Here is a 26759-nt window from a genome sequence, read left to right on the forward strand (position 1 = left end):
AATTGAGCCCTTCCCTCCTTTACGATGAAAGGCACCTCTGCTCTGTTTTTGCAAGGTATTTGAAGTGTCTCTTCTTGTAGGGAATCTTCTCTTTCTTATTGTAAATGGGTTGGTTTCCTTTTTAGCTCATTGGATTCAATATGTTATAACTGAAATCAATGGACAAATATTCCAAAGAGCTGGATTCTAGCCTTGGTTTGAACACTATTGGTGTGATATTATTCAAGTCACTGAAATTTCTGAACCCTATTTTCTTCAAACTCATAAAGTGAATGAATTGGATAGATTATGTAATTTGTGAGATCCCTTCCAGCTAAAAAAAAATCTCTTATTCCTATTATTATTGGGTTTTGGCACAATGTATGTAATAGCCTGTACTGTCAATTAAAAAAAACACCAGGGATTATGCTGGGCAATATAGAAGATAGAGGGAGGCGTAAACCATCATGTCAGCTTTCCAAGAGCTTGTGACTAAGAAAATGAGCTGTATACAAGTAACTTTAGTATAAAATAGGGTGGACTATCAGAGTTCTTACTTTGATGGATAAAGAAGTTTGAGAGATCAGAAAAGGCCTCATGTAGGTGACAGCATGGGCAGAACCATAAAAGAGGACAAGATAGATTTCTAAAGGTAGACAGATCAGGGAAAGAATAAGAGACATATGAAGCAAATAATTATAATTACCCACATTTCTATAGCACTATTAAGATTACAAAATTTGTTTAAACTTACTGTTTTGATTTTGCAGAGAAGTTAAGACAATGGTCACAGAACAAATATGTCCCTGACCCTCTCAGCCTTGTAATCAAGGGTTACTTATTTAATCTTTTTCCATGAGTTTCCTAATTTATAAAATATTTTTAATAAAACCTTAATAATTTAAGATTTGATGCAGTTGTTATTTGAATAAAGTGAAATAATGTCTTTGTGATACTTTGCAAACCTTGCTTGCATGCTGGTGTTATTATAGATATTTGTATGCCTCAGTTAATACACTGCAAGTCATCCAGAGGCGAAGATGTGTCTTTTCATCCCTTGTCTAGGTGTTCTGTTATTCGTTGAATTGGAATTAAAAGATGAACTTTTTTTTAACTTCAGAAGAATTTTCTCTGAGTGATGTAGGTTATTAAAAACAAGGCGCCAACATGACATCATTGCAGTCTTTTGTCAGGTCAAAATAAAAGGTCTCTATATGGCTCAGTGATTCTTTTGGCAAAAAAAAATGATGTAAGAATACAGATACTCTCCAAGTAAGTCCCCTATGGTGAAACTTTTCCAAGAATTACTCTCTGTGGGATTTGTACTTTCCTAAAAGGCTGAATATTTTTAGCATGGATTTTAGACTCTTAAGCCTTAAAGATACTAATGGTCAATCAACACCAGCCAACCAATCAACCAATGTTTACTAACTGGGGCAGCTGGGTAGTACAGTGGGTAGAGCAATTGTAGAATGGCAGAGATGGAGACAGAAGAGTCTGGAGCAGGAGTTCCTACCCTGGTGACCTGGAACTTGTTTTTTGAAATATTTTTGACTGCTGGTTCATGTATTAGTTTCTTTTGTAATACTATGTGTTTAAAAGTGGTATTCTGAGAAGGAATCCACAGGCTTGGCCACAATAATAATATATGCTGCCAAAAGGGTCCATGGTTTAGATCAAGCTAAGAATCCCTGGACTGAAGAGAGACCAATTGGTAGGCTATTGAAGTAATCTTTTTTTTTTCCATTTATGTAAGCAAGAATTTAGAAATTGTCAATCACTGTGCTAGGATTTGAATACAAAACTGGAATCATCCCAACTCCTCATGGAATATATACTTTATTAGAAGAAAGCAGCATGAATGTAAATACATACCTATGTATACAAAGTAGTTTCTGGGGACACTTAGGGGAAGTTCGAGCTTGTTTATCAATGACACTTGAATTGAACCTTCAAGGAACCAGGATTGATTCTATAATGGTGAAACTGAAGAAGAGGATCAGAGGGAAACCAGGTAGGAACCACAATGTTTCATAGGAAGAACACCAAGAATTCTGTTTTAGCAAAGATGCATCAAGTAGAGGGGCAAGCTAGATGGTTCAATGGATAGAGCCAGGACTGGAGTGAAAAAGATCAAATTTGGCTCAGGCACCTATTAGCTGAGTAACCATGAGGAAGCCATTTCATCCTATTTGCCTCAGTTTCAACTATAAAATGAACCGGAGAATGAAACAGAAAAAGACTTCAGTATCTTTGTCAAGAAAATTCTAAAAGGGATCACCAAGAGTTAGACATGACTGAAAAAGGTTTGTTTTTTTTTAAATCACATGAATGGTACTTATGTCTAAAACTAAGTCTAAAAAAAAGTCATCTAGAACCAGATGTATAGGTTTTTAAATGCCAACCATTTGCATTTTAGAAGACTTTGCAAACCATTGATTAGAAAAGGAGTGAGTGGCATGCCCTTTAGAAATATCACTTTGGGGCAACTAGGTGGCGCAGAAGATAGAGCACCGGCTCTGGTGTCAGGAGTACCTGAGTTCAAATCTGGCCTCAGACAATAATTACCTGTGTGGCCTTGGGCAAGCCACTTAACCCCATTGCCTTGCAAAAAAGAATATCACTTTGGCAATACTGTAGAGAATAGATTGGAAAAAGAAGGGTCCTATGCAATAGATGTTTTGAAGATGGATTAACAAGATTTGATGTGACCATATGCGAGAAAGAGCTGGAAAGGGGAAGGGATATGAGATATATCAGAGAGAGGTATGAAAATGGCTCTAAGACTGCACATCCAATCTAGATAGATAGTGGTACCCTCCAAAGAAAAAGTGGAGTTAAGAAGAGTAAAGGAATTGAGAGAAAAGATCATTTATCCTCCTATGCACATGTTTTGCTTGTGATACCCATGGATTATCTAGTTAGAAGTATCCAACAATTGTACAAAAGGCTGGATGTTATGACTCTTGGTTCATAAGTCAAACTCTGTTTGAGTAGAAAATAAAATCAATGACAGAAATATTGTGGAAGTCAGATCAATAAGGCAGCTACAATTTGGATATTATAGAGGTGGTGAGAGAGAAGTAGGGAGGAAAAGTTCAGGATCAAATGGGATTCTATACCTGAGTGACAATATGAATAATGTTGTTATCAGGCTGAACAGGTATAATTGAGGACGAATGGATTAGGAAGGAAACATCATGAAATCCATTTTGGACATGTTCACTTTGAGATACCAAATGTTTATTTAGTTGCTAAATTTCCTTTTTTTCTGGGCACTCTTTGAATTCAGTAATCATTTTATTAATGCATCATGGGAATATAATGACTCTCTTCTCTGACTGTGTTTAGAGTTGAAGGCAAGATCCAGATTATATTAAGTCACTAAAGGTCTAACAGGTTGTGATAAGAAACATTCCAAAGAATTCCATTAGTCATGAAATTACATATCTTAATGGAAGCATTCACTTGAGCCAAAGCTGCTTCTTTCAAAGTTTCCACAGGAGGCTTCACTGGCAGAATTTAATTCCACTGGAGCTTAGATCAAAATTTGTTTCCTTCAAAACAAAATTCAGAAATTTTGAAATCAGGTCTTCCCAACTTCAAATTCAGCACTCTAGTCCTTCAGCCATGAAGCCCCTGAATTGACTATTCTGCTATCACCTTAATGATTTATTTATCTTTTTTATTGATTGGTTGCCTGCTGCTGTCTTTATTTAAGGTTATCTTATAAAAATCAATTGTCCATCTTTAAGATAGTTAACAGCTAATTACTGTTATATAATACTCATTTGGCATTTGACATTGAGAAGGTCTTAAGTTAAGGACTTAAGTTCTTGAGCTGGTAGGAATATCCAACACCCTTTAGTCTAACCTCCTCATTTTTTCGTTTTGTATTTTTTAATAAAGTTTGTAATCCAGTGAGAAAAATCAGTTCCATGAATTAACGAGGAGATAAGGAATAAAAAGTATTTTTGTACCAATGTATATAACACTCCCATATCATGGGTTGGTGGTGGGGAGGAGGAGGTGGTCTGGGAGAAGGAAGAGAGGGAAGGGTGAGCCATAACCTCATTTTACAAAAGAGAAAACTGAGGCCCAGGAGTTTAACTAACTTGACCCAAGGTCAACATAGTTAGTGAGTATCAGGGGCAAGATCTGAATCCAGTCCTATGACTCCAGAGACCTTTCTGCTGTATCTTGATGGAGTTGGAGTCAGAAATACCTAAGTTCTTGAACATATGATTCTATATGATCCTGGGTAAATACTTGATCCTCCCTATGCCTGTTCCCTTATTTATAAAAAGGGGGTTCATAATTGCATTTCACAAAAGTTTTATGGCAAATAAGAGTCTAGATGAGAAAAAATGATTTTGAACCTCACAGAGTTACATAAATGCTAGCTGTTATAATTATCTGAGGAACAGGAAGGACCTGAGAACAAGTAGACGGGGACAGCCCAAATCAACTAAATTACATAGACCTAAGGGTTTCTTTTTAAGTAAATCCCTTAAGTTTAAAGTTCTTTTAATTGAATTTTCACTAATCAAGCGATGTGGGTAGTTCATGAGAGTGAGCGTTTTCCACACTTTGGAGTAAGGAATTGCTTAGGAATTCTACACACCAAGATGAATAAGTAGGGAGAGAACGATGTAAGGTGAGCTGAAGTTGTAATACTGAAAGCATGAAGGGAACTATTTTTTAGAGAGCGACCACATGTTTAGGAAAGATTCAGAAATTCAGGGAAATCTAAATCATTTTAAGAAATTTAAGTCACTGGTAAATAATTACAGTAATCTACTATCTGATAAACCCAAAGACTCTAGTTTGTGAGATGAGAAATTTAAGTCACCCTCAGCTTGAAATCCAACTTGCTGTCTTTACTCAACCTCACTGATCCTTTGAAGGTTATGTAAGAATAGCTGTAGGGGATTGTGGGAGGCAAAGACCTTGTTAGAACATGCAAGTGGTCTCTGAATAATTTGAGCCAGTCTTTCCAAGGAGAGCCAATAGGAGTGAAATTTACTTTCTAAAATTTGGACAAAATTTGGACAACTTGAGCTCAGTGTGAATAATCAAAGGATAAAGAGAAACTCTACTGGAATAGCTGTCTTCTTGAACTCTTGTGACTGTCTAATTTTAAATCCCCATGTCAGGTGGGCAAACCAAATAATCACAAAGATAATTCTCTGGCAGCCAACTGAGTTCTACACAAGGAAATAGAATCTCTATAGCTAAAGAGTCAACCTAGTCTGGTCTTAGCAGAGCTCTTCTCATCTGCTTCTATCTTTATCACAACTACTTTATATTTAACCTGGAGCCAGGGAGGAATAATAATTATCCAGGTGTCCACTTAAAGATTCTGGCAATTGTGAGAACTCTGATTGGTTTAGGGTGGCCAATGAACTAGACTTCCTTTAACTAATAGCAACCCCTCTCCCCACCAAAAAATTATTTGACCTACAAGTTAACCTCCAATTCCTCTACACCCTATCAATCAATGCATCAAATAGAAATTATAAAGCGCCTATACTAGCTAGGGTACACATAAATAATGAGACAATTCTCTGTTCAAAAGAAAATTACCTTCTAATGGAGGAAATAAATTACAATACTGTACTTCCAGAGTGTAGTAAAATGGCACCAAGACTTTTGGGACATCCTGTACATAAATAGCTACAGGAAACTATAAAGCAAATAAATACAAATATATACAAAGTAGTAGCAGATGGGAAGACTCAGGAAAGGCTTCATGCAGAAGTCACTTGATTTGTGTTTTAAAGGAAGAGGGAATTTTATGAGGCAGAGGTAGGGAAAGAATACATTCCATACCTGTGGGATAGTTGAGGCAAAGGTTCAACAGTGGGAATTGAAGTGTTGTGTGTTGGGTTTGATGTCATGAACATATTCCCAGAACTCCACCAAGATGGTTTGATTCTAGCCAGGGCTACACCTTTCATGTCCAGGTTTATTTAATCATAATTTCCACTTCTATGATGCTATTCTCTTCCCTGAACTCTCACCCCACTTACCTCCAACTATCCTATGAAGGGGGTAGTGTTGATCTTTTTCTATAGATGAGCAACAGGCTAAAGTGGTTAAGTGATTTCCCCATGGTTATGGGGCTTATAAACCTTGGAGCCAATATTTGAACCCAAATCTCTTGACCCTCTACAGTTTTTTTTACACCATTCTTTTCACTAGCTCACCCTCACAGATAGCTAAATAAATGAGTCCTACCAGAGACCCTACCTTTGCCCAACCCCACGATCCCTATTTTCATTCTTACTTTTACATGGGTCACTGTGAATTGGAGAAAATTTCAAGATTGCTAAGATTATGGGAACATATGATCCCTCACCAGGGGTTAAGAGAATCTGTACAAAATATGAATACTTATAACTGACAAAGCCATAACTAGGAATCATTTTGCCCGGGGAAAGTTTCATGAGATGCTTCTGGGGCAAGTAGCCCAAGATCATCCATAGTATATGGGTAAGTTAGGCCATGCCATCTCCTCTTGGCCCTCCCCTCCCCTGATGGGAAACATTAATTTGACAAGAGGCTGGATTTTGTGGGAAATGAGAAAAGAGACTCAAATGATTCCAAAGTCTCAAAAGCCAGGGTAACAAGGTGATAGATAGAATTAGAAACAGGGTAATCTAAGTGGGGGGGGTGCACAAAGAGTATTTGGAAAAAATATTGATTTGGCAATTGCAAATTTAAGTCTGGCTTTCAGGAAGGTTAGACCTCAAGTTGCTTAACTTAGAAAATTTTCCATATTGAAGTATTAGTTGAAGGAAAAGAAAGCCATTAAGTGACTAAGGTGATGCTGTTATTACTCAATAAATTTTTGGTGTTCCTCTTTTGGAATTGTCCTCAAAGCCAGCCTTTAACTACACAAGGGATTCCACCTCATTATACCTACCCCCATTTGATCTGTCTGACTCCCCATGACTTTTGGCTGTTCCTAAATCAAAAGTCCATTTCAATGGCTACAGATTTGCTCCCAAGGTGGGCATTTGAAAGAATATGCTGCCAACTCTGGAAGAGGTTCTAAAAATATTCTGATTAATGATGGCCTTTACTGGACCAAATGCTGAGACTCCCCAGGCAGTTAGCCTGAAGAGAATAGCCCTTATTGGGATATATGACAGCCTTGTGAATTTATGGAAGTTAAGGCCCTTTGCATTCATCATATATTCTCTACTTATTTCAGAGTATTCAATATTTTTCTTTTGTCGTTTAAATTGTAAAAAGTTATTTACCTAAATACACATATTTCCAGTTTTTTTCCTACCACCAAACAAACCACAACACAGGAAGACATTAACAGCAAACTTTCATTTCCAGTCATTACAACCTTTCATTTCTTTCTCCTGTTTTCCATGCTGTGGTTTACCATCGCCACTTCCTTGTCTGACCCTGTTATGAACTTATGCCCCAGCTCTTCTGGTGTCCTGGAGAGACTTTTAAGACCTTCAAGATCTTCTGGGACAAACGACAATGTCACAACCTAATTCCCCATCACCTTAAATATTAATCTCCCCTTCCTCCAAAGTAGATAAAAATGACACCCTAAGATCTGGAGTATCTCCCATCTACCTTGAAGATCTTCCTTGCAAACCCACTCATAGGAGCTAATAGAATCTTGGGATTTTAATAAGACCTGGGTAAACTCTCCTCACCAAGAATAACTGCCACTCTTTAATGCTCTGTCTCTTTGGTTAAGTCCCTTAACCTCTCCAGGCCTCATTTTCCTCATCTGCTCTATAAAATGGTAATACATTTAGGGTCATAAAGTCAGGGTTCAAATCCTGCCTCCATCTCATAATTAGGACAAGTCACTCTACCTCTTGAGGTCCCAGTTTCCTCAGGCCCCAGCAGCTCTGTGTCTCTGGTCCTTCAATCTGATGAGATGGCTTCCAAGGTTCCTTCAAGATGTACCCTTAGGATAGTCATCCTAAGTGTGATAGGATATTTTTCTTACATTTCTGGATTCTTTCATCTGGGCCTCCCAAGCATCCTGTGCTCTTGCCTGTTTTCCAGTTCACTGTTGCAATGAGAAGCCTCTGAGTGTGCATACTTCTTGCTTTGATGAAGATGAAAATGAGGATGATGATAGCTGGCACCATAGAAGGCAAAGAGTCTTCTATATTGCATCTCATTAAGTCCTCAGCACTGGCCAAACAGCCACAAAAACCCTATCATTACCAGCTTTCACTATTCCTATCTTCCCTCCAGTCTTGATAAAAGACAGCACTATTTTCAGCCCTGCCTTTATTCTAAATTTTAATTTGGCATCAGTTGCCCAGAAACTGTAAGATAATCTGAGGTTAAATAATAATGGAAGATGGTTATTCTACATACTAATTACTGCTACAAGAGTTTTGAGTGATAGTGAGCAAAGCCAATTGAGCATCCTAGTTAAGTGTGGTACCAGTATGGTGAGTATGGGGAAAGGGCCCTGACCAGCTCCCCAATGTGGGGCAAACTGTCCCAAATCAAAGCAGAACAGGTCGAACATCCCTGCTGATTAACAATGGGGTTGGGTCCATGACTGAGTACCTAATTTACTTCCAGGTTAGGCAAGATATGAAGAACCTTGCCCCCAAAAACAAAGTTAAAAAAACTCTCAAAACAAAAAAAAACTCATCTTTACCTAGTCTTTTAAGCTTTGCTTCACAATAGCACTTTGAGTCATTTCATAGATGAGGAAATAGAGGCTATGAGGAAGTAAAGAGATTTGCTCAGGATCAAGCAATTAATAAGTGTTCAAGACAGGATTTGAACCCAAGTCCCTTGCCTCCATTCATAGTGAAGAGGAAATTCAAAGTAGCCAACAGTAACTATTCATACAGAGCCAAGGAGATCTATTAAATTAACAAGCTCTGGGTTTTTGAGACCTTTCCAGTCCAAGTTGGGCTCCCTCTTCAAGCTGATTGTAATGAAATTCTATTTAAAGCCAAATTCACTGTACCACATGGTGAAGTTGGCCAGACATTGCCTGTTGGCTGAGACAGTCTTATTTGTATTTTGTGAACTTTTAAGCCCTGCTTTGTTTATTGAAGCTGCCTGATGAGTTCTTTTCTATCCACTGATTCCCATTTTGCTAAATCCAAGAGAGAGAGAGAGAGAAGAGCACTTGTAATGGATTGATACCTGCCAGTTGAAAAGATACAGAGATTCCTCCAGCATCCTATGATGAGCCACAACCTAAGTCAGGTCTCTGTACCTGTATTAGTATGTGTGTCATCCATGTTCTCTACAAACACTAATTAGGGGGAATCGATGAACATCACCTAATGTCCTAGGCCCTGGCCAGACATTGAAAACCTTTATTGCCTATAGTTAGAGGACATCAAGTTAGCACCTGGTCTGAAGGACCATTTTTGTAATGTGAGTCATTTCCCTAGAGGTTCCAAGTCACTTTGGGAGCAAGAACACAGCAGGAGTGAGTTCATTTTAGTTTGTAGTTCATTTTAGTCTCTAGAATGGCCTTGGATTTAGTCAATCATCAAAACTTGATTGATCAGTTATAATTGGAGTAAGGGGATAGGAGATATAAACCTAAACATCAAAGTAAAAAGGCGTTTGATACCTTCAACAGGTAGAAACATCTGAACTTAACACCTAGTTAACTAGAATCATTTGTTCAAATAGGAAACTACCAGAAGCTGCATAGCAGATAAACTCTAGCCCAGCCCCCAACCCAGACTCTTCCACAGTGGATTCATAGTGACAAAAATCCCTTGATCTCTGCAAATCAACCCTCCCTCTTCTCTTCTAACCACAGCTCAGGACCCATTTAACTCTATTTGCCACAATAGAAAAAAAAATTGCTATTTTCAGTATTCCTAAATGCCTGCAATGGGTAACCCTCTAGGCTGAAGGGTGTGGCATCCAAAGAATTATAAGACCCAGTTCTTGCTTCCAAACAATTTACAGTATATTTGAAAAGTCAAAACATGTGCTTTCTTATCAATTCATGCTGCTGCTAACTAAAGGACACAAAACCTCTGCCTAAAGATTGTATAGTAATAGAAGGTTGGGGGACTGATCCTCAAACAATCACCTCATCTCTGCAAAAAATTTGCACCTTAATCTAGGTTCCCTAAAGAAGTCGGCCCCACCAAAGAGGATCCCAGCAATGAGGAAGTTTGATCAGCAGGCCCTTTAAACTTAGTGGGGCAGGAAAGGTAGGATGAGGTGAGTAGACAGACAGAGCAGTTGGCAGCTGTCAAAACAAAAGCTAACAAAACCCTCTCTGGCTGTTGGTCTACAGGTATCAAAGGCTCTTGTGTTAACCCTTCAAGTCCCACTCTCTGATGCTACTCTGAAGACTCCTGAGAATTTATTTAAAAAGAAGAAAAGGAAATGTTTCTATCTACTAATCAACAAAAATAAATGGTTTAAAAATTTACAGACTTAGGTTGTTGACTTGGAATTGGAAAAGATCTTAGAGGCCATTTGAAAGATGAGTAAACTGATTCTTAAAGAGGAGAAGAAGTTTGTCCAAAGTTAGACTCGGGTAGTAAAGGAAAGAGTTGGGATTTGAATCCAGTTCTTCTGACTACAAAACCCAGGTTTTTGGCTACTCCACCTCCCATAAAACCATAAGCTCTGACTAATTTACAATTTGTTTAAAAATGTGTAAATTAACTGAAGTTTTCTTTTTTGTTCCCATGTCCCCATCTGATTTTTGTGTGCTGGTTTTGTTTTTCACAATGAGGCTATTTATTGTTCTGATCTCGCTTTCTTCATCCATCAGTTTCCAGAAGTTTTCTCCATATTGTATATTCTCTATATTTACAATCTTTATATTGTCATGTGAGTGGTAATCTTCCATGACACACCCTGTGTGGTTCAACCATTCCCCACTCATTGGATTTATGAATTATTCTCAGTTTTGTGTTTTTCCTATGCACAAATGAATCTTTTTTTTTCTTTCAGTAAAACTTCAGGTTCTAGTAGCGACAGGATCAAATGATATGAACAACTTTATAGTTCTTATTGTTTTGAATCTTCTTATTTCAGTATTTTTTCAGGGAGCAGAGGCTGGTTCTGGATCACTGATTCCATTGATCTAAGGAACTTCCAAAGCAGATGGGGACTCGTCTCAGTTGAATAACTGGTTTCTTGGGGCACTGAAAGTTGAAATGCCCAATGGCAGACCACCAGTGTAAATGAGAGGCTTAACCCTAAGTCTGTTTGCATTCTAGCTTGGTGCTCTCTCCACTGTTCCACACTATAGCTTCAGATTATCAGACCTCTCACCAAACAGATAGTACCAAGTCACAGTTCCATCACTTTCCCTAACATCTGTCCACTCTAGATATAAGGTGGTATCCCCAAAAAATTTTAACCTAAAACCTTTTTGTATCCTTGTACTAAGAGCAAAGTAGTTCTTTGTTTTTACCTTGCTTTCTGGTCTTCAGACATTATCTAGACCAAATCTTTAGTTTTACAGATGAGTTTGCTCATGATAAGCCTGTGAGATTGATGGTCAAGTGACTTGACTATGTGTTAGTACTGTCTGAGTACTAAGGACCAGGGTACAGAGAAAGGTTAAAAAAAAACATCCCTGTCCTTTGGGAGCTGACAGTCAACTGAAAGAGATAACATGCAAACAATTCACTATAAACAAAATACAAGATAAATTAGAGATCATCTCAAAGGAAAGATGGTAGCAAGAATTAAGGAGGATTAGGGAAAGAAATTTTAACTGAGCCTTGAAAGAAGTCAGTGAAGCCAGGAGACTTAAACATTTTAATGAAAAGAAACATTTCCAGAAACTGGACTCTCAGCTCTCTTCACTTTGCATCTGCTGATCTGCTGGATTTCAATTCCCCTTCCCCCATGTCCCCATCCTCTGCACCTTTCCTGCTCCCTTTTGTGTGTAAATCCCCCTTTAGCTTGTGAACTTCTTGAAAGCAGGGACTGTCTTTTTATTAAATTGTATCCCCAAGGAGTAGGTACTTAATACATATTTATTACACATATTTCTTCCCTCTATTTTTGTTTTCTTTTTTCTTGTGGATCCCAATTGTATTCCACTAGTCACCCTTTTTAGTTCCTGTCTCTTTGGACCTTACCCTGTTTCTCTCCTTGATTATATCCTCTTCCTCTGAGAACTCCTGTGGTAGCCTAAAGCAATCTATCAGTCAAGAGAGAACTTCAGGTGGCCCAGAGAGGTTATGGTAGCTCCTGCTTCTAATTATCAGACCCAATCAAAGAGTCTCCAGTGGCCTTTCCCAACTTCTGTGCTTGGACCAAAATGAAAAGTATCGTATGATCTTTTTCTGGGTGATTTTGTGCTTTATATTCTCTTCTTTGGTAAGCCACAAAATAGGTTATGGTTATGATTTATTTTCTTCCTTTTCTTATTAACTGAATCCTTCATCCCTTTTTTCTTTTGAAGGCATAGTCAATAGATGGGACCTGAAAGAATCCCCATTCCCTTACATTTACATGTAATCTTTTTAAAATTAGGGGCCACATTTTTTTCCATTCTTTTTTTATTTTTTAGGTTTTATTTTAGGGTTTTTTTGCAAGGCAGTGGAGTTAAGTGGCTTGCCCAAGGCCACACAGGTAGGTAATTATTAAGTGTCTGAGGCCAGATTTGAACTCAGGTACTGGTGACTCCAGGGTCGGTGCTCTATCCACTGCACCACCTAGCCACCCCATTTTTCTTCCATTCTTCAAAAAAAGTACTTGTTAATTTTCCAGTGTATCTTTCCATTCATCAGATAGTCACACAATGGTATTTGTGTATTCTGTAATAGTAGGAGACTATGTTTTTATTACGTTTCTTTCTTCTGGTCTTGAAAAAGTCCCCCTTTCTATCAATTAATGTGAATTGCTACCAAACTCATGTGAATGCTACTGAGTAATAAAAACTTTTATCTCAAATTTTCTCTTTATTCTCCCTTTTCCTCGGTAGATTTTGGGTCAGGAAAACATCAGCTAACTTTTTTTCCAATGCTAGTGCATCAGAATTGGGTGATCCCAAAGAGCAATGGGAAAAAGCATGATAAGCATAAATACGTCATTCCTTACCCCATCATCGGGAGAGACTCAAACACAATGTCATCAATAATGGCATTAGAGATCATTCAGGAAATGCCCAATTGTCAGAGGGATAGTTGGGTCAGGTAATATGAACAAGATGCACCCCCTGGATACATAAATACACAGAAATCAGGAGGAAGGTCTCCAACCACATTTTAAAGGATTTGGAAGTACAGGAACAAGAATCACTCAGGATAAATTTTGTTCTTTACCAATGGGAAGAGTTCCTATACCAATCATTTCCCAATTGCATTCAACTGTCATACATGAGAATGAGTTAGGCCATTTGTACTATTTTAGACATGATTCAACCTTAATTTGCCAAATGGTCTGAGAAGATAAGATATTCAAATCTATAAATAGAGCCCCTTTTGTGATTAGAGCAGTATAATACCAACACATGAAAATAAATTTTTAGAGATGAATATAAAAGAATGTACTTATTTTATCTCTTTTCAGATGCAGAGGGAAATTGCTTATGCAAGAGGAGAAGGCCCTGGTGCCTCTCGCCCAGGATCCACAGCTCATCCACCCCATGCAATTCCAAATTCACCACCCTCTACTCCTATACCACATTCTATGCCTCCTTCCCCATCCAGAATCCCATACGGGGGTGCTCGCACAATGGCTGTTCCCGGCAATGCCACTATCCCCAGAGACAGGCTCTCCAGCATGCCCGTTTCAAGATCCATCTCCCCAAGCCCAAGCGCCATTTTGGAAAGAAGAGATGTAAAGCCAGATGAAGACCTAAGCGGCAAAAGCATTGCCCTGTTCAGAAATGAGGGTCTATATGCTGACCCATTCCTTTTTCATGAGGGACGAATGAGTATAGCTTCCTCCCATGGTGGACATCCCCTTGATGTCCCAGATCATGTCATTGCCTATCACCGTACGGCAATTCGATCTGCAAGTGCTTACTGCAATCCCTCTCTGCAAGCTGAAATGCATTTGGAGCAATCACTTTACAGACAGAAGTCAAGGAAGTATCCGGACAGCCATTTGCCAACCTTGGGCTCAAAAACACCACCAGCCTCTCCCCATCGAGTTGGTGACATCCGAATGATTGATATGCTCCCCCATCATAATGCCCACATACCACCTCATACCATGCAGCCGGATCGGGCCTCTCCCAGTCGCCAGTCATTTAAAAAGGAGCTGGGAACAACATTATACATAGAAAAGCCACGGAACCCTCCTGTATTAACAGGCATGGTGGACATGGGCCCACCACTGACAGAGAAGCAAATTTTTGGCTATAGTACCATGACATCACCCAAAGACAAGGAGACAAGGTAAGCATGGGGAAAATATGAGGTGAAGGGTATAAGGAGCCATGTAAGATTTTGCCTGCTAATATTGTAAGTACACTCCTGGGACAAGCCCTTAGGGCAATGTCCTAAGAAAGGGAGAAAATATACCCAAGATATTGAACTATATAGAGCTCTCTTTGAACTGAATGTTGCCCATTTTTTCTTAATGTAAATTTCAGTTGTTTAGAAAAGTTTAATGATTGACTAGAGGATGATCTTATGAGGAGATAACCCAATATCAAAGTAAGAAGAAGAGTGTATTGTATCTTGGCAGAAAGATTTTTTTGAGATGGTGTTTTCTGTTTTTCTCTTTTTTTTTTCTCATATGGTTTGAGAAAATGGAAAAAAAATTGTCACTGTCTATCTTCTTGGGTGTAAAACACAAATTTGCATGAAAACAGAATGTTTCCATTTTAAGTACTCATTATAGAATGCTGCTGAAATCAGCAAAATGATTCCACTGAATGAGAGCAATTTGGTTTTGATTTATGTTTAATATTCTTTGCTACTTAGGTACTAGGCCAGAATCTCCAAACTACATATTTAAAATCTCACAAAAAAAAAATAACAAACTCCAAAACAACTACAATAAAGTTCTTTTAAAGTCAACATGGTGGCAGGAAAGAGAACTGGCTAAATACTTGTGGGGAAGCTGGAATCCACTCTGACTTGTACTGACTTTGTACCCCTGGGACAAGTCATTAAGAAATTCTCTCTATAGATCCACAATGGATAGTTTGCTCAGAAGATTTTTTATACCAATAAAATTATTACTAGTCAGAAATTTAAAAAAAAATTTTTAAATCAGTTGAGGGGACAGCTAGGTTGGTGCAGTAGATAGAGCACCGGCCCTGGAATCAGGAGAATCTGAGTTCAAATCTCACTTCAGACACTTAATAATTGCCTAGCTGCATGACCTTGGGAGAGTCATGTAACTCCATTGCCTTGAAAAACCAAAAAAAAATCAGTTATTTGATTTTAACTGACCATAGGATCAAAAATTTAAAACTAGAAGGGAAGGCCTTTAGTCCATTCGCCTTATTTTGTAGCTGAGGAAACTAAGTTCCAGAAAGTAAGTGACTTATCTATACATATAAATGGGAAGTGGTAGGAGCCAGTTTTTGAACCCAGGGTCCTCTTGACCCCAAACCTTGGTCTTCTTAAAAGAATCATTGTACTTTCTCCAGTCTTACTTTTGGTGGAAGAAAACTACTACAATAATCAGTTTTAAAATCCAAATGAGGGGCGGCTAGGTAGCACAGTGGATAAAGCACTGGCCCTGGAGTCAGGAGTACCTGTATTCAAATCTGGTCTCAGACACTTTAATAATTACCTAGCTGTGTGGCCTTGGGCAAGCCACTTAACCCCATTTGCCTTGCAAAAAAAAAAAACCCAACCTAAAAATAAAATAAAATAAAATCCAAACGAGAAAACTGAACCAAAAAGAGATGAAGCATTTTGCTCATTTTCACTCAAAGATTCAAAAGCAATAGAAATAAAGAAAAAATATTCAGTCAAATAGGGCCAGCCATATCTCCACTATCCCCATACTGTTTTATAACCTCATGAAAAGGAGGCTCAGATTGTGAATGGCAGATGACGTACATGATCATCTTTTATACTGATAATAAACAGTCCCTATCACTGAGGAATGAGAAAGCTCTGTACTTAGTAACAGAGATGACTGGTGAAAGGAAGACCCATCTGGCTTTGTATTAGAAATAGAATAACAATGGAGGATTCCAGAATAGTGGAGAAAAAAATGGGAAAGAATGCCAGGAATCCCAAAGGATTTTTCTTACGCATAGATGAAGTTGTGGCATGTGACTCATTTGACTAGAAATGAGGTAAGGAATCTCAGAAACAGTATTTTTAATTTTCCATTTCAGAGTCCAGAATAAGGTACTCCAGCAGGAATGTTTTACCTTTTTTTGTGTTGTGGACTACTTTGGAAGTCTAGTGAAAGCTGTGGACCCCTTCTTAGAACAAAATTTTTAAATTCGGAAATACAATGCTTAAGATTGCCAAGGAAACCAATTATAGTGATATGTAGTCACCAAAATACCTTTTACAGCAAGTTCATGAACCCCAGGTTAAGAAGCTCTATCTTACAGTTTTTACACACACACACACACACACACACACACACACACACACACACACACAAAATACAAGCAGACGTAGATGCCTCGAGGTAGGATATTTATAAAGATTATGTAAATATAATAAAAAAAATTGCTGGGGCAAATAGGGAGCCATGAACCAGGGGAAGCTAAAGGGTGAGGTGATAAAATTAAAAGAAAACTGTATTGGAATCACAGCTCCAACATATATCATATGAATCTAGACAAGTCCTTAATCTTCTTTTTCTCAGTTTATTCAGTTGAAGGATGAAGATAATGATACACTCAGCACTATCTCCCTTTCATAGTTGCAAAGACAGCATGTTATAAATCCTAAATATTTTAGGACCCTATTGAAGGAACTTTTTTAATTCTAAAAATGTCTTATTTCTGAACCACCAAAGGTATGACATTAACCTTGTCTTCTAACATGAGTGGTCGGGGTCCTATGGAAGGAACATCACTAGGAAAGAATCCAATGATTAGGAGAACAGACGAAAAATCAATTCTTGGATATCAGGGTGAAGTATGGGAACTCTGATGAGAATAATGGAGGTTTTCCATAGCTCAACATTTTAAATAACTCTCAGGCAACTTTTAATAGCATCATCAACATTCCCTGAAGGCCTTCAGTTTCCATTTTAGAAAGACTTTTTCAACCTCAAATGTTTCCATTTTCCAAAAACCTCAGAAATTTTGTCATATAAAAAATTTTTTTGGCAGTTCTATCATGTAAATAAAAAAATTTTTTAAGCTACCCCCCCCTTCGAATATTTTCTACTTTTAAAAAGAAACATTCAGAACCAAAAAACACAGGAAGATTTCCTAAAGAATTTTTATTTGTCTAAAACATATTGTTATTATGATTATAAGATCATGGTATAATAGAGATTTTGTGGGTTATCCAACCCCTTTATTTTTACATGAAGAAATGAAGGCCCAAGGAGATTGTGACTTACCAAAAATTATGATATACCTATAACATAGCCAAAAACCATCCAAAATAATAGAAGAGCCCAGTTCTTCTGACCAATTCCAGAGCCAGTGTTTCACTTTACCAAGATGATTCCTTATGCAACAAGATGAGTATGGACTTTGGAATCAGAAGACCTGAGTTCAAATACTGCCCCTGTCACTTAGCATTAATGACATTGGTCAAGTCACCTCAGACCTTTGGGTAGTTCTTCACTACCAGCTAGTCTATAAAGACCCCTTCAGCTGCATCTCTGTGGTCTTAGACTCTCATACTTTCTATTAATTATTTTTGATGATGCCATTGTGAAAAGGAAAGAGAGGTCACCTGGGTAGGGTGTTGGTACTACTTCTGACTCATACTGGTTGTGACCCTGGACAGATCACTGACCTCTAAGAACATGAAGCTACAGAGCAGATTCCTGTTAGCACAAGGGACTCCCCACTGATATATTGGTGAAATCATAGGTTTGGTTTTTATTTTAAATAATATGTCTTGCAGTTTCAGAGCCAGTGATTTGAACTAGGGGAAAAAATGGCCTTTTTTTGAGAAGAGGGAAAATCACTCTCCTTACCCCAACCAGCAGGTATCTTCACCGATTAGAGGAGAGGTTTCAGAGTCAATGGAACTGAAGGGATGGAAATTTCTTAGCTAAGTAGATGAGATTGACATAGCAGTGAGAGTGTGGAGCCCTGAAGTGGTACAATATCATCTGAAACATGATATTTTCTATCCAACATTATCTCCTCTCTCCCTGCAATCACCTGGAGAGGCAAGAAAGTGATGCGAAGAACGGGCAAATAGTATTAAGACCCATGCATCTGTTCTTCCATTTCTCTTATCTGACTCTAGTGACTGAATTACCTTTTCCAGATTGGTCATCTGTGCTGAAAGGTACCTTTATCCCAGCAGGAAGTTTGGGAAATGTAAATTTTTGAAAGCAACTGTACTCCGCCCAGAATTCTGGAATGAGTTCTGTACCTTAGGAACCAGAATTCTAAAAAGATTATTACAGGCCTGAGATATAAAGCACTGTTCTTAAAAGATATTTATAATTGTAAATGCTTTGGAATTTGCATAATTACTTTGCTAAATATATACATGTTGTAAAATACAACAGCACTACCTTGTATATTAGCAGAATTATATAAGAGAAAAATATGCTAGGGAGAGTTAGGAAGGTGCACATGCTTGGGAGTTTTTTTTCATTATTAAAAACCCCAGTTCTAAACCTATTTCAAAGGGGGGAAAATGAATACCAAAAGCAATTACAAAAGTATAAAATTTAGTACATTGTCTAGCCTACAATATAGTGTTATTTTAGAAATATTTTAAGTTGCATAGGTCATTTTAAAGTGCCTCCCACCACTAAGTGTTTAATTTTCCTTGTGCAGGGTCTCATAAACTGCCAAACCAATTTCTTTTCAGATTTTGTAACATAAATAAGTGAATAAAGCTGAGAGTGCTTTCTTTCTGAAGCTCTCAAGTGAAATTTTACAACTAAGTTGTTAAACCACTGAAACCCTGGAAGGAAAGTGAAAATCTCCCAAATGTTCTTCCTTATTTGGACTCTGCTGGACCCCTGGATATGTTTGTTCAGAAGTACTTGTACCCAGCAGCCTGGGTGACCTCTAAATGCCTTTGGGAATTAGAGAAAATTAATTAAATCCTATCTATTCTCAGGAAGTTCCTTGGGTAATTGGTGTTTTGTTGGTCTGAACTTTTTTATTTTTTTTATTGAGAAAAAAACAATCTTTCCAAGCCCTGTTAAGTTTAAGATAAAGAGGTTGATGTAATTTAATCTCCATTCCTTTGGTTAAGTCTGTGTCTTGGTCTAATGAATTCAGCGTTAACTGTTTTGGGGATGCAAGAATAAAACACTGTGGAAGAAAATCAAATACCAATAGGACTAGGGAGAAAAAGAAATGGCAGCCAGGTTTCTCCCAGATGTCCACCATATTAGAAGTCTCCTCCCAAATAATAGTTGAAGTGTTTGACTGCCATGGAAATAATGTGGTTCCGCAACAGATTACAACTGTTTTAACTTTAAGGACAGTAATTCTCACGTCTGAATCTCTAGAAAGGAAATTGCTTGTGACTGACCATATGGCCTTGAGCAGATGACTTGACTTAAGTTGGTTGGGCTATCCAAATGGAGAGCTTGCTAATAACTCTTATAGACTTCTTAGAACAATAGGGAGCAGATAACCATCTCAATTCTATTCCTTCCCTTTCACCACTCCCCCCATTATAGTCTTGGGGGGCTTTGAGTATCTCAGATAATGTAAGACATTTTCCTATCTGTGTCCACTTTTGCTAAACTTGTTTTTTTGTTCCCCATTTTTATTCATAGGATCCTCTATTTAGATTTGAAAAGTGTAGAATTCCTCATTTTACAGAAGAGGAAACTGAATCACCTAATAATTAGGTGACCTGCCTAGGGCCAAACAGCAAATAAAATATCTGAGGTAGATTTGAACTGTACCTCTTCTTTCTCTAAGTCCTAAACTATGATCCATTATACTACACTTGCTATAAGGGGTGGCTCCCTGGAAGGGTGAAAGGGAGCAATACATTAAGGAATGTAGATGATAGAATAACAAGATATTAGTAAAAAAAAATTTAAAAAAATGAATGTTGCTAATGTGAAAAACATTCAGAAAATCTCAAAAAGCTTGTTACCCCCACTGTAACAGAGCTGAGAGGTTCAGTAACTGAGACAAATTGAATTTTTGCTTCCTAGCCCATGTCGTGAGTAGTCAGCATTGGAAATTACCCCAAAGACTTCAAGCTAAGACTCTGACATTTAAAAATTGCACTGAGTCTCTTGATACAAAGTGATATGAAGAATTGAAGAAATTATGTGAATATTTCTGCTCAATGTTGTCTCTGGTCTGAGTAATTCTGATGGTTCAATTCTCTACTGTGCTAGTGAAGGATTTCACTCATCATCTATATGGAAATGTTGCCTTTTAAAAGCTACTGGGTACCTTCAAGGTTCCCTTTACTGACAGATCTTTACATTCTTTATATCTTTCCTAGTCTTATCTCCTGATAAGTATTTGTTGAGCATCCTCTGTTCAAAGATGTCCTAAGCATTGGGAGAAATAAAGTTATTTGAGACAATGATAATGATCCTGTCCTCCAGGGATGTCCAACCTCCTTGGTCGCCTACTGGAGTGGCAAGGATGTTGCCTCCTAGTCTGAAGATCAAAATGTCATTCTTCCTCTTTTCCTATTAACTTGTGTGACCTTGGGTAAAATCATTTCTATTCCTTGAATCTATTTCTTCAATCTATCAACCAGTCTTTGTAAGCACCTACTCTTCACCAAGCCCCTCTGGGGGCTAGAAAGACAAAAAAACCTTCTCTGTTCTCTGGGAGCTCATAGCCTAATTGGAGAAATAGAAATTTAATGCAGTAGGCTTTAAATATGCCCATTGCTGCTATGCAATGGACCTTGGACAAACTACCAATTCATTCCTGAGACAACTTTGGTACCAAGGGCTTAGAATATCTGGGCTTGAATCCCTCCTTTGACATTGAAGATTCATGTGATCTTGAACAAGTCATTTCACTTGCTCTTCCTCTTCTGGGAAATAAGAACATTGCACAGATCCTGAGGTTCCTTATGTTCTTGGTCCCAATATTTAGCACAGTGGTACAAAGGTAGCAGGTGTTTAATAAAGGCTTATTGACTTGACTTTTGTAGGTCAAGTATGAATGGTCCTCTGGAGGTCCTACCTCAAAGTCTACTCTTGTCACTTCTGTTGAAAAGGTTAGAAGACCCACAACCAAAGGTGGGATGGACTCTAGAAAAGAATAGAGAGAGGAATTCCTTTTCTAGAAGTTAGGAAGAAAAGTCTTCCTCACTAGCTTCCCAAGTTTCAACTGGGAACATTATAAAAGATTAATATTGGTGTTACTAATTATTAATAATTAAATAATGTTGGTATTCAGTCATGTCCAACTCTTTGAGACTCCACTTGGAGTTTTCTTGGCAACGATACTAGAGCAGTTTGCCATTTTCTTCTACTACTTATTTTATAAAAACTGAGGCAAACAGGATTAAGTGACTTGCCAAGGGTCTGTAAGTATCTGAAATTGGATTTAAACTCAAGAAAAAAGTTTTTCTCCAGTCCCCAATTGTATCATTTGCATTGTACTTAAGCTATGTATTATAGTTAGTTTCTGGAAGCTAATCAAAATCTTAAAACAATCATTTCCAACTTTTTTTCCTGTCATATTGGATTATTCTGATAGGCAGCTTAGTATGGGAGATGGGAAGAATATAGGTCAAATATTGCCTTTAATACCTAGGAGCTGTGTTACTTAGGACAAGTCATTTAACCTCTCAGAGGTCCTAGCAACTCCCTGGGAGTTGCTGATGTAAATCAGTTAAGGGAGTCTCCATTGTGCAGAGAATATACAATTTCTCTCATTCTCCTCCACCCTTTTCCTTCCTCCCCAAAATCAGATCTACATGGTTATACATTAGTGAGAATTTGACAATATTGGCATTATATATAATTTTTTCTTCTTTGTGATACTGTGTTTTTAACATAATTTTATACATTCACAAAATTTCTTTTTTCCCCTACTTTATTGATATATTTTGTTTTTTCCACAACAGTTTTCAACAAACCTCAGATAAATCCTCCTAGTCTATTTTCCCATGAAACAGTTCATGAAATATTCACAGAAAGGAGGGACATGCCCTTTTAACTTGAACATCAAGATAGTAATATTGACTATTTGACAGGATTTTTGCTCCCTCTCCATGTTGACATTTCATTGTATATAGCATTCTTTTGTTCTTGATTCCTTTTCTTTCTATCACTTTGTGTAAGATTTCCTGTTTCTTTGAAATTTTATATTCACCATCCTTTATGGGCAGATGACTTATGTAGAAGTTGACAGCACTTGTGGACACTCATTTAGGATAAAGGGAGGGAAAAGAGATCAGGAAGTTTTTAACCTTTAATTTTATCCCTGTCAGGAAAAGGCACATCAAGAGAGATGGTGATTAGTTTGTACTCTCCATAGAACTAACTGTCAGAGATATTGTGAAAATGATTCTTGGTTAGATATGGGGTTTGATTTGATGGTCTTTGAAGTACCTTTTCAGTCTGGGATTCTCGTAATATGTGATTCTCTATTTCTGAGATCCTGGGGATCAGACCATGCTGTGATCACTCACATTAGGTCACTACTCATTCATTATGTTGTACATGAAATTCCTCCTCAGATTTGTGTTGAATAGATACTTTCCAACTCTGAGATTCTACTATTCAGAAACATTTCATTTATAAAATTATTTTTGTGGGAAAATGTGTTTCAGCTTTCCTTACATGTAACATACAAATAAATAATCACTTCTTGTTTATAAATTGGGGACTGCCTATTTGCCATAAATGGCTATGAGTAGACTCAACAGCAGTCATCCTAAGTTCTTGGTAGGGAGAGATTCTTGTGGGCTCCAAGTGGTCTGTGAAGACATTGGGGTGACAGGAAAGGAAAAACTCAAAACTTGTCCTCAGAGTATAGATTGAATAAAATGAAATCTAATGAAGACAGAAAATCTTAAAAATCTTGAAGAGGTCCCAAAGTTGTACTGTTTCTCTTTAATACAATTCTTCTTGCCTGAAGAAGACAGGAACCAAAAATCCTGTGGGGATCAGAAATCCTTTCAGGATCCTTATGACCCTCCTTTAGCTATCTCATTTTTTTCCCAAGATGTCTATCAAGAGACATCTTGATGCTGTACTTTCAGAGGCTATGGGCCAACTATAGATAGAGAAAACAAATTCCTGTCACAAAGTAGGGGATGACATAAAGTGTCACTTCAAACAATCCAGCTTGCCTCAAGAAAGTATTCCATCATCTGCCACAAATGATTTCAAATGAAAAGGCTTTCCTGTAAATTTGTAAATTTGCTTTGTATATAACTCTTAAAGAACTGTCGATCAAATGTTTATGATTGAAACCAGGAACCAAGACTAAAACAGAGCTAAATTTAAATATAGGGAGACCCAGATAAACCCTGTTTCTTTGTCAAGGTATTCCTTGTTTCCTATACAGTTGAAAGGGAAATTGTCTCAATCTGACTGGTAGCCTCCGAAAAAGATCATACATTCCAAGGGAGGTGTCCCTAGATGGGTCCTGAGATGGAGCTTATTTCATCTACTCTCTACAGTATCCAGCTTAATTGACCTGCTATATCTGTTAGAGAGTGTGATAGTGGAAGAGAAAAAAAAAAACAGTAGCTACTTCTGGCCTGGTGTTCTTGGTGGATCTTTCTAGCTAAACTGAGATGTGCTATGCCTGCCTGGTTTTGTTTAAAATCTTCATTTTGCATGAATGAGGTCTTCCTTTAAAAAAAAAATCTGCCTAACCTGAACTTTAAATATGATGACTTTCAAAGATAGTAAGCCACAGAAATTCTGTGTTACCTGCCAGATCTACAGTGGTTCTACCCACATGACCAATGCCACTTCCTCCTTCTCATCTCAACTTAAAAGTTTAGAATGTTAGAGCTGGAAAGGCTTTAATGAATATTAATTCAGAATCTTTCATTTTAACAATGAGGAAACCAAGCAATTTGCCCAAGATCATGCAACTGGAAGTGGTATGACAAGAACCCAGGTTTCCTGACGTGCCCAGTCTTGTGGTTCTTCTATTGTGCACATTTTCTGCAAGCTTCACTTGTATAATACAGGAGAAATTCAGTATGGCTGAGTGAATGGAGAGCTGACAAGGAGAGAAGAGAGGGAAGGAAGGAAGAAAAGAAATAAAGGAGGAAGGAAGGAAAAAGGAAAGAAGGAAGAAAAGTATGAAGGAGAGGAGGAGGAAGGGAAGGAAAAAGGAAAGGGAGAGAGGAAGAAGAGAAGAAAGGAAGGAATGAAAGAGTGGAGGAAGGAGAGAAGGGAGAGAAAAGGGAAAGGAAGGACTTACTAAATAACTATTATGTGCCAGACCCTATACTAGGCCCTTTATAAATATTATCTCATTTGATCTTCATAACAACCCTGAGAAGTTGGTACTATTATTATTTCTACTTTACAATTAAGGAAGCTGAAGAAGTTGAGGAAACTTAAGTGACTTGCCCAGGGTCATGGGGCTAGAAAGTGTCTGAAGTGGGACTTGAACTTAGGTCTTTCTGTTGCCAGGCTGAACTAAGTACTGTGTTACCTGGCTATCCAGGAAGACCTGGGTTCCAGAATAACCTCTTCTATTTATATGACCTTAGGAATCCTTCAACATCCCCAGGAATGTCTCTTAAGATAATAAATTACAAAATAGTTGCCATTATTCTAATTTATTGATTTATTTTTATTTTTTGATTTTTGGAAGGCAGTGGGCCTAAGTGACTTGCCCAAGGTCACACAGCTAGGTAATTATTCAGTGTCTGAATCTGAATTTGAACTCAGGTCCTCCTGACTCCACTGCTGGTACTGTCTCCACTGTGCCACCTAGCTACCATTATTCTTTGGAGGAATGAATGTATTCTTAGGGAATTCCTTAGCTCTGATGAATTTATCTCTCTCTCTCTCTCTCTCTCTCTCTCTCCCTCTGTTTCTCTCTTTTCATCTCTTTTTTCCTCCATCTCTTTCTCTTTTGTCTCTCTCTCCCTCTTTTTCTCTCGCTAATAAATGTTATGTGTATATATTTATATATATATATATATATAATATGTATATGCCTATGTATGTGAATAAATACATACACATCTATCTATATACGCACATTCTTGAGGGTAGAGGGCTTGTAGGAAAGAGTGATAGAAAGTATAACGGGGAAGGAGAAAAGAGAAGGGAAAGGGTAGGAAAAAAGTATGTGTGGAGAGAGATTGAAAAAGAGAGAATGGACACAGATACACAGAGAAATGAGCCTCTTCCCTTTCCATAAACCTAAACCAAACATACAGGCATAAGAGAGAGGAAAAGAATCAAAACTATCTTTTAGGTTCCCTGCTGATTTCTCATTAGACCCCAAAGCTTTTTGCTCTGTGGTCCATCCTGGTTTTGTTCAGCTCCAAAGCATTACCTGGCCTTACCTCTGTAGATTGCTGCCTTAGGAACCCTTCCATTTCTACAGCTTCTAAAATCATTTCTCATTGCAGGTAAACTCTAAGCCAAGGTTCTTGAAGTCTGTAATCATGAATGAGCAAATGCTTATTCCAGTTTGTACCTGTAACAGAAATGAGTTGTGGCCTCTGGAATATAAAGTTTGCCCCAAGGAAGGGAAAGCCAATGTATAAAAAGCAGGGAGGTGTTTGTAGGCATGTCATTTGTGGGGAACTCTGGGCAGACTGACAGCCCGTGGGGAGGGATGGGATGAAGGACCTCACCCCACGCTTCTGGGGATAAATGAATCAGAAGCCAGAGCTGATGACAGCATTTCTGGAGAGACGTGCTCAAGGTGTGGTTTGGATTGACACTGAGGTCCCTTCTAGCAGTGGGTTTCTGTCAATCCATTTCTAAAACCAAGATTTGCTGTGGAAAGAAAGTAATATGGTGAAACAGGAGAGCCGCTTCCTGGATTCATAACCCTGGATGTATGGGTGCCCAAAATATTTGCTTTACTTGGGCTGAATTATGGGAAAGGCACATACCCAATGTGAGTTGGAAAACCATCAGGCCTGGGTGTAACCGAGTTTTGCTCTCCTTCCTATCCGCACCCCCACATCATTACTTGCTTCAGCCTAGGGCACAAAAATTGGAATTTGAGGAGAGCTGGCACTAAAGGTGTGGGTAGTACATTTCAAAAGGGTGTGTGCTTAGGAGATTTTATTTTTCTGGAGACAAACTTTATATTATTTTTATTCATTAATCCAATGAAAGAAACTAAATTTTAATGGAATGATTTGTTTTAACCTTCTTTAAAATTTTTAAGTTTTTTTTTAAAAAGAGACACAACAACTTTGAGACATTGGGGTAATGAAAGTCTATGCAAACTCAATCAAGCACCTAAACAGATCCCTGGTCTAATCTGGAATCTTTGGTTCTAGTTAAGGCAGAATCTCTGGTGTGATGTCTTTGGGTAATCATTAAAGATCTCTATTATCTAGCATTCAGGTGAGACAGTCTTGTGTGGAGGAAAGAGCTTGAGATTCAGTCATTGATACTTATTCTCTGAGTATAAGCATTTAATCACTCTTATTTTCCTCTTCTGTAAAATGAGGGGATTAGACCAGATAGACTTTTAATCTATTCCTTTTCCTTATTTATTTTTATTTAAATATTTTGTTTTCTAATTATCTTTTTCCTTATTTTAAAAAAAAGAAAAAACATGTTGACTATGA

General features: G+C 37.8%; 1 protein-coding gene across 15 annotated transcripts in view; it reads left to right on the top strand.

Moving 5' to 3' along the window:
- The window catches only part of KIAA1217 (KIAA1217 ortholog), a 564114-nt gene that overhangs the window by 463704 nt on the left and 73651 nt on the right, over window positions 1-26759 (top strand). For all 15 annotated transcript variants that reach the window (XM_074192996.1, XM_074192997.1, XM_074192998.1 and 12 more), the window contains one exon: window positions 13510-14342. In XM_074192996.1, the coding sequence (XP_074049097.1) occupies window positions 13510-14342 (833 nt within the window). The remainder of the gene's footprint in view (window positions 1-13509; window positions 14343-26759) is intronic.

Source organism: Macrotis lagotis, chromosome 7, assembly GCF_037893015.1.
Source record: "Macrotis lagotis isolate mMagLag1 chromosome 7, bilby.v1.9.chrom.fasta, whole genome shotgun sequence".
Classification (NCBI taxonomy): domain Eukaryota; kingdom Metazoa; phylum Chordata; class Mammalia; order Peramelemorphia; family Peramelidae; genus Macrotis; species Macrotis lagotis.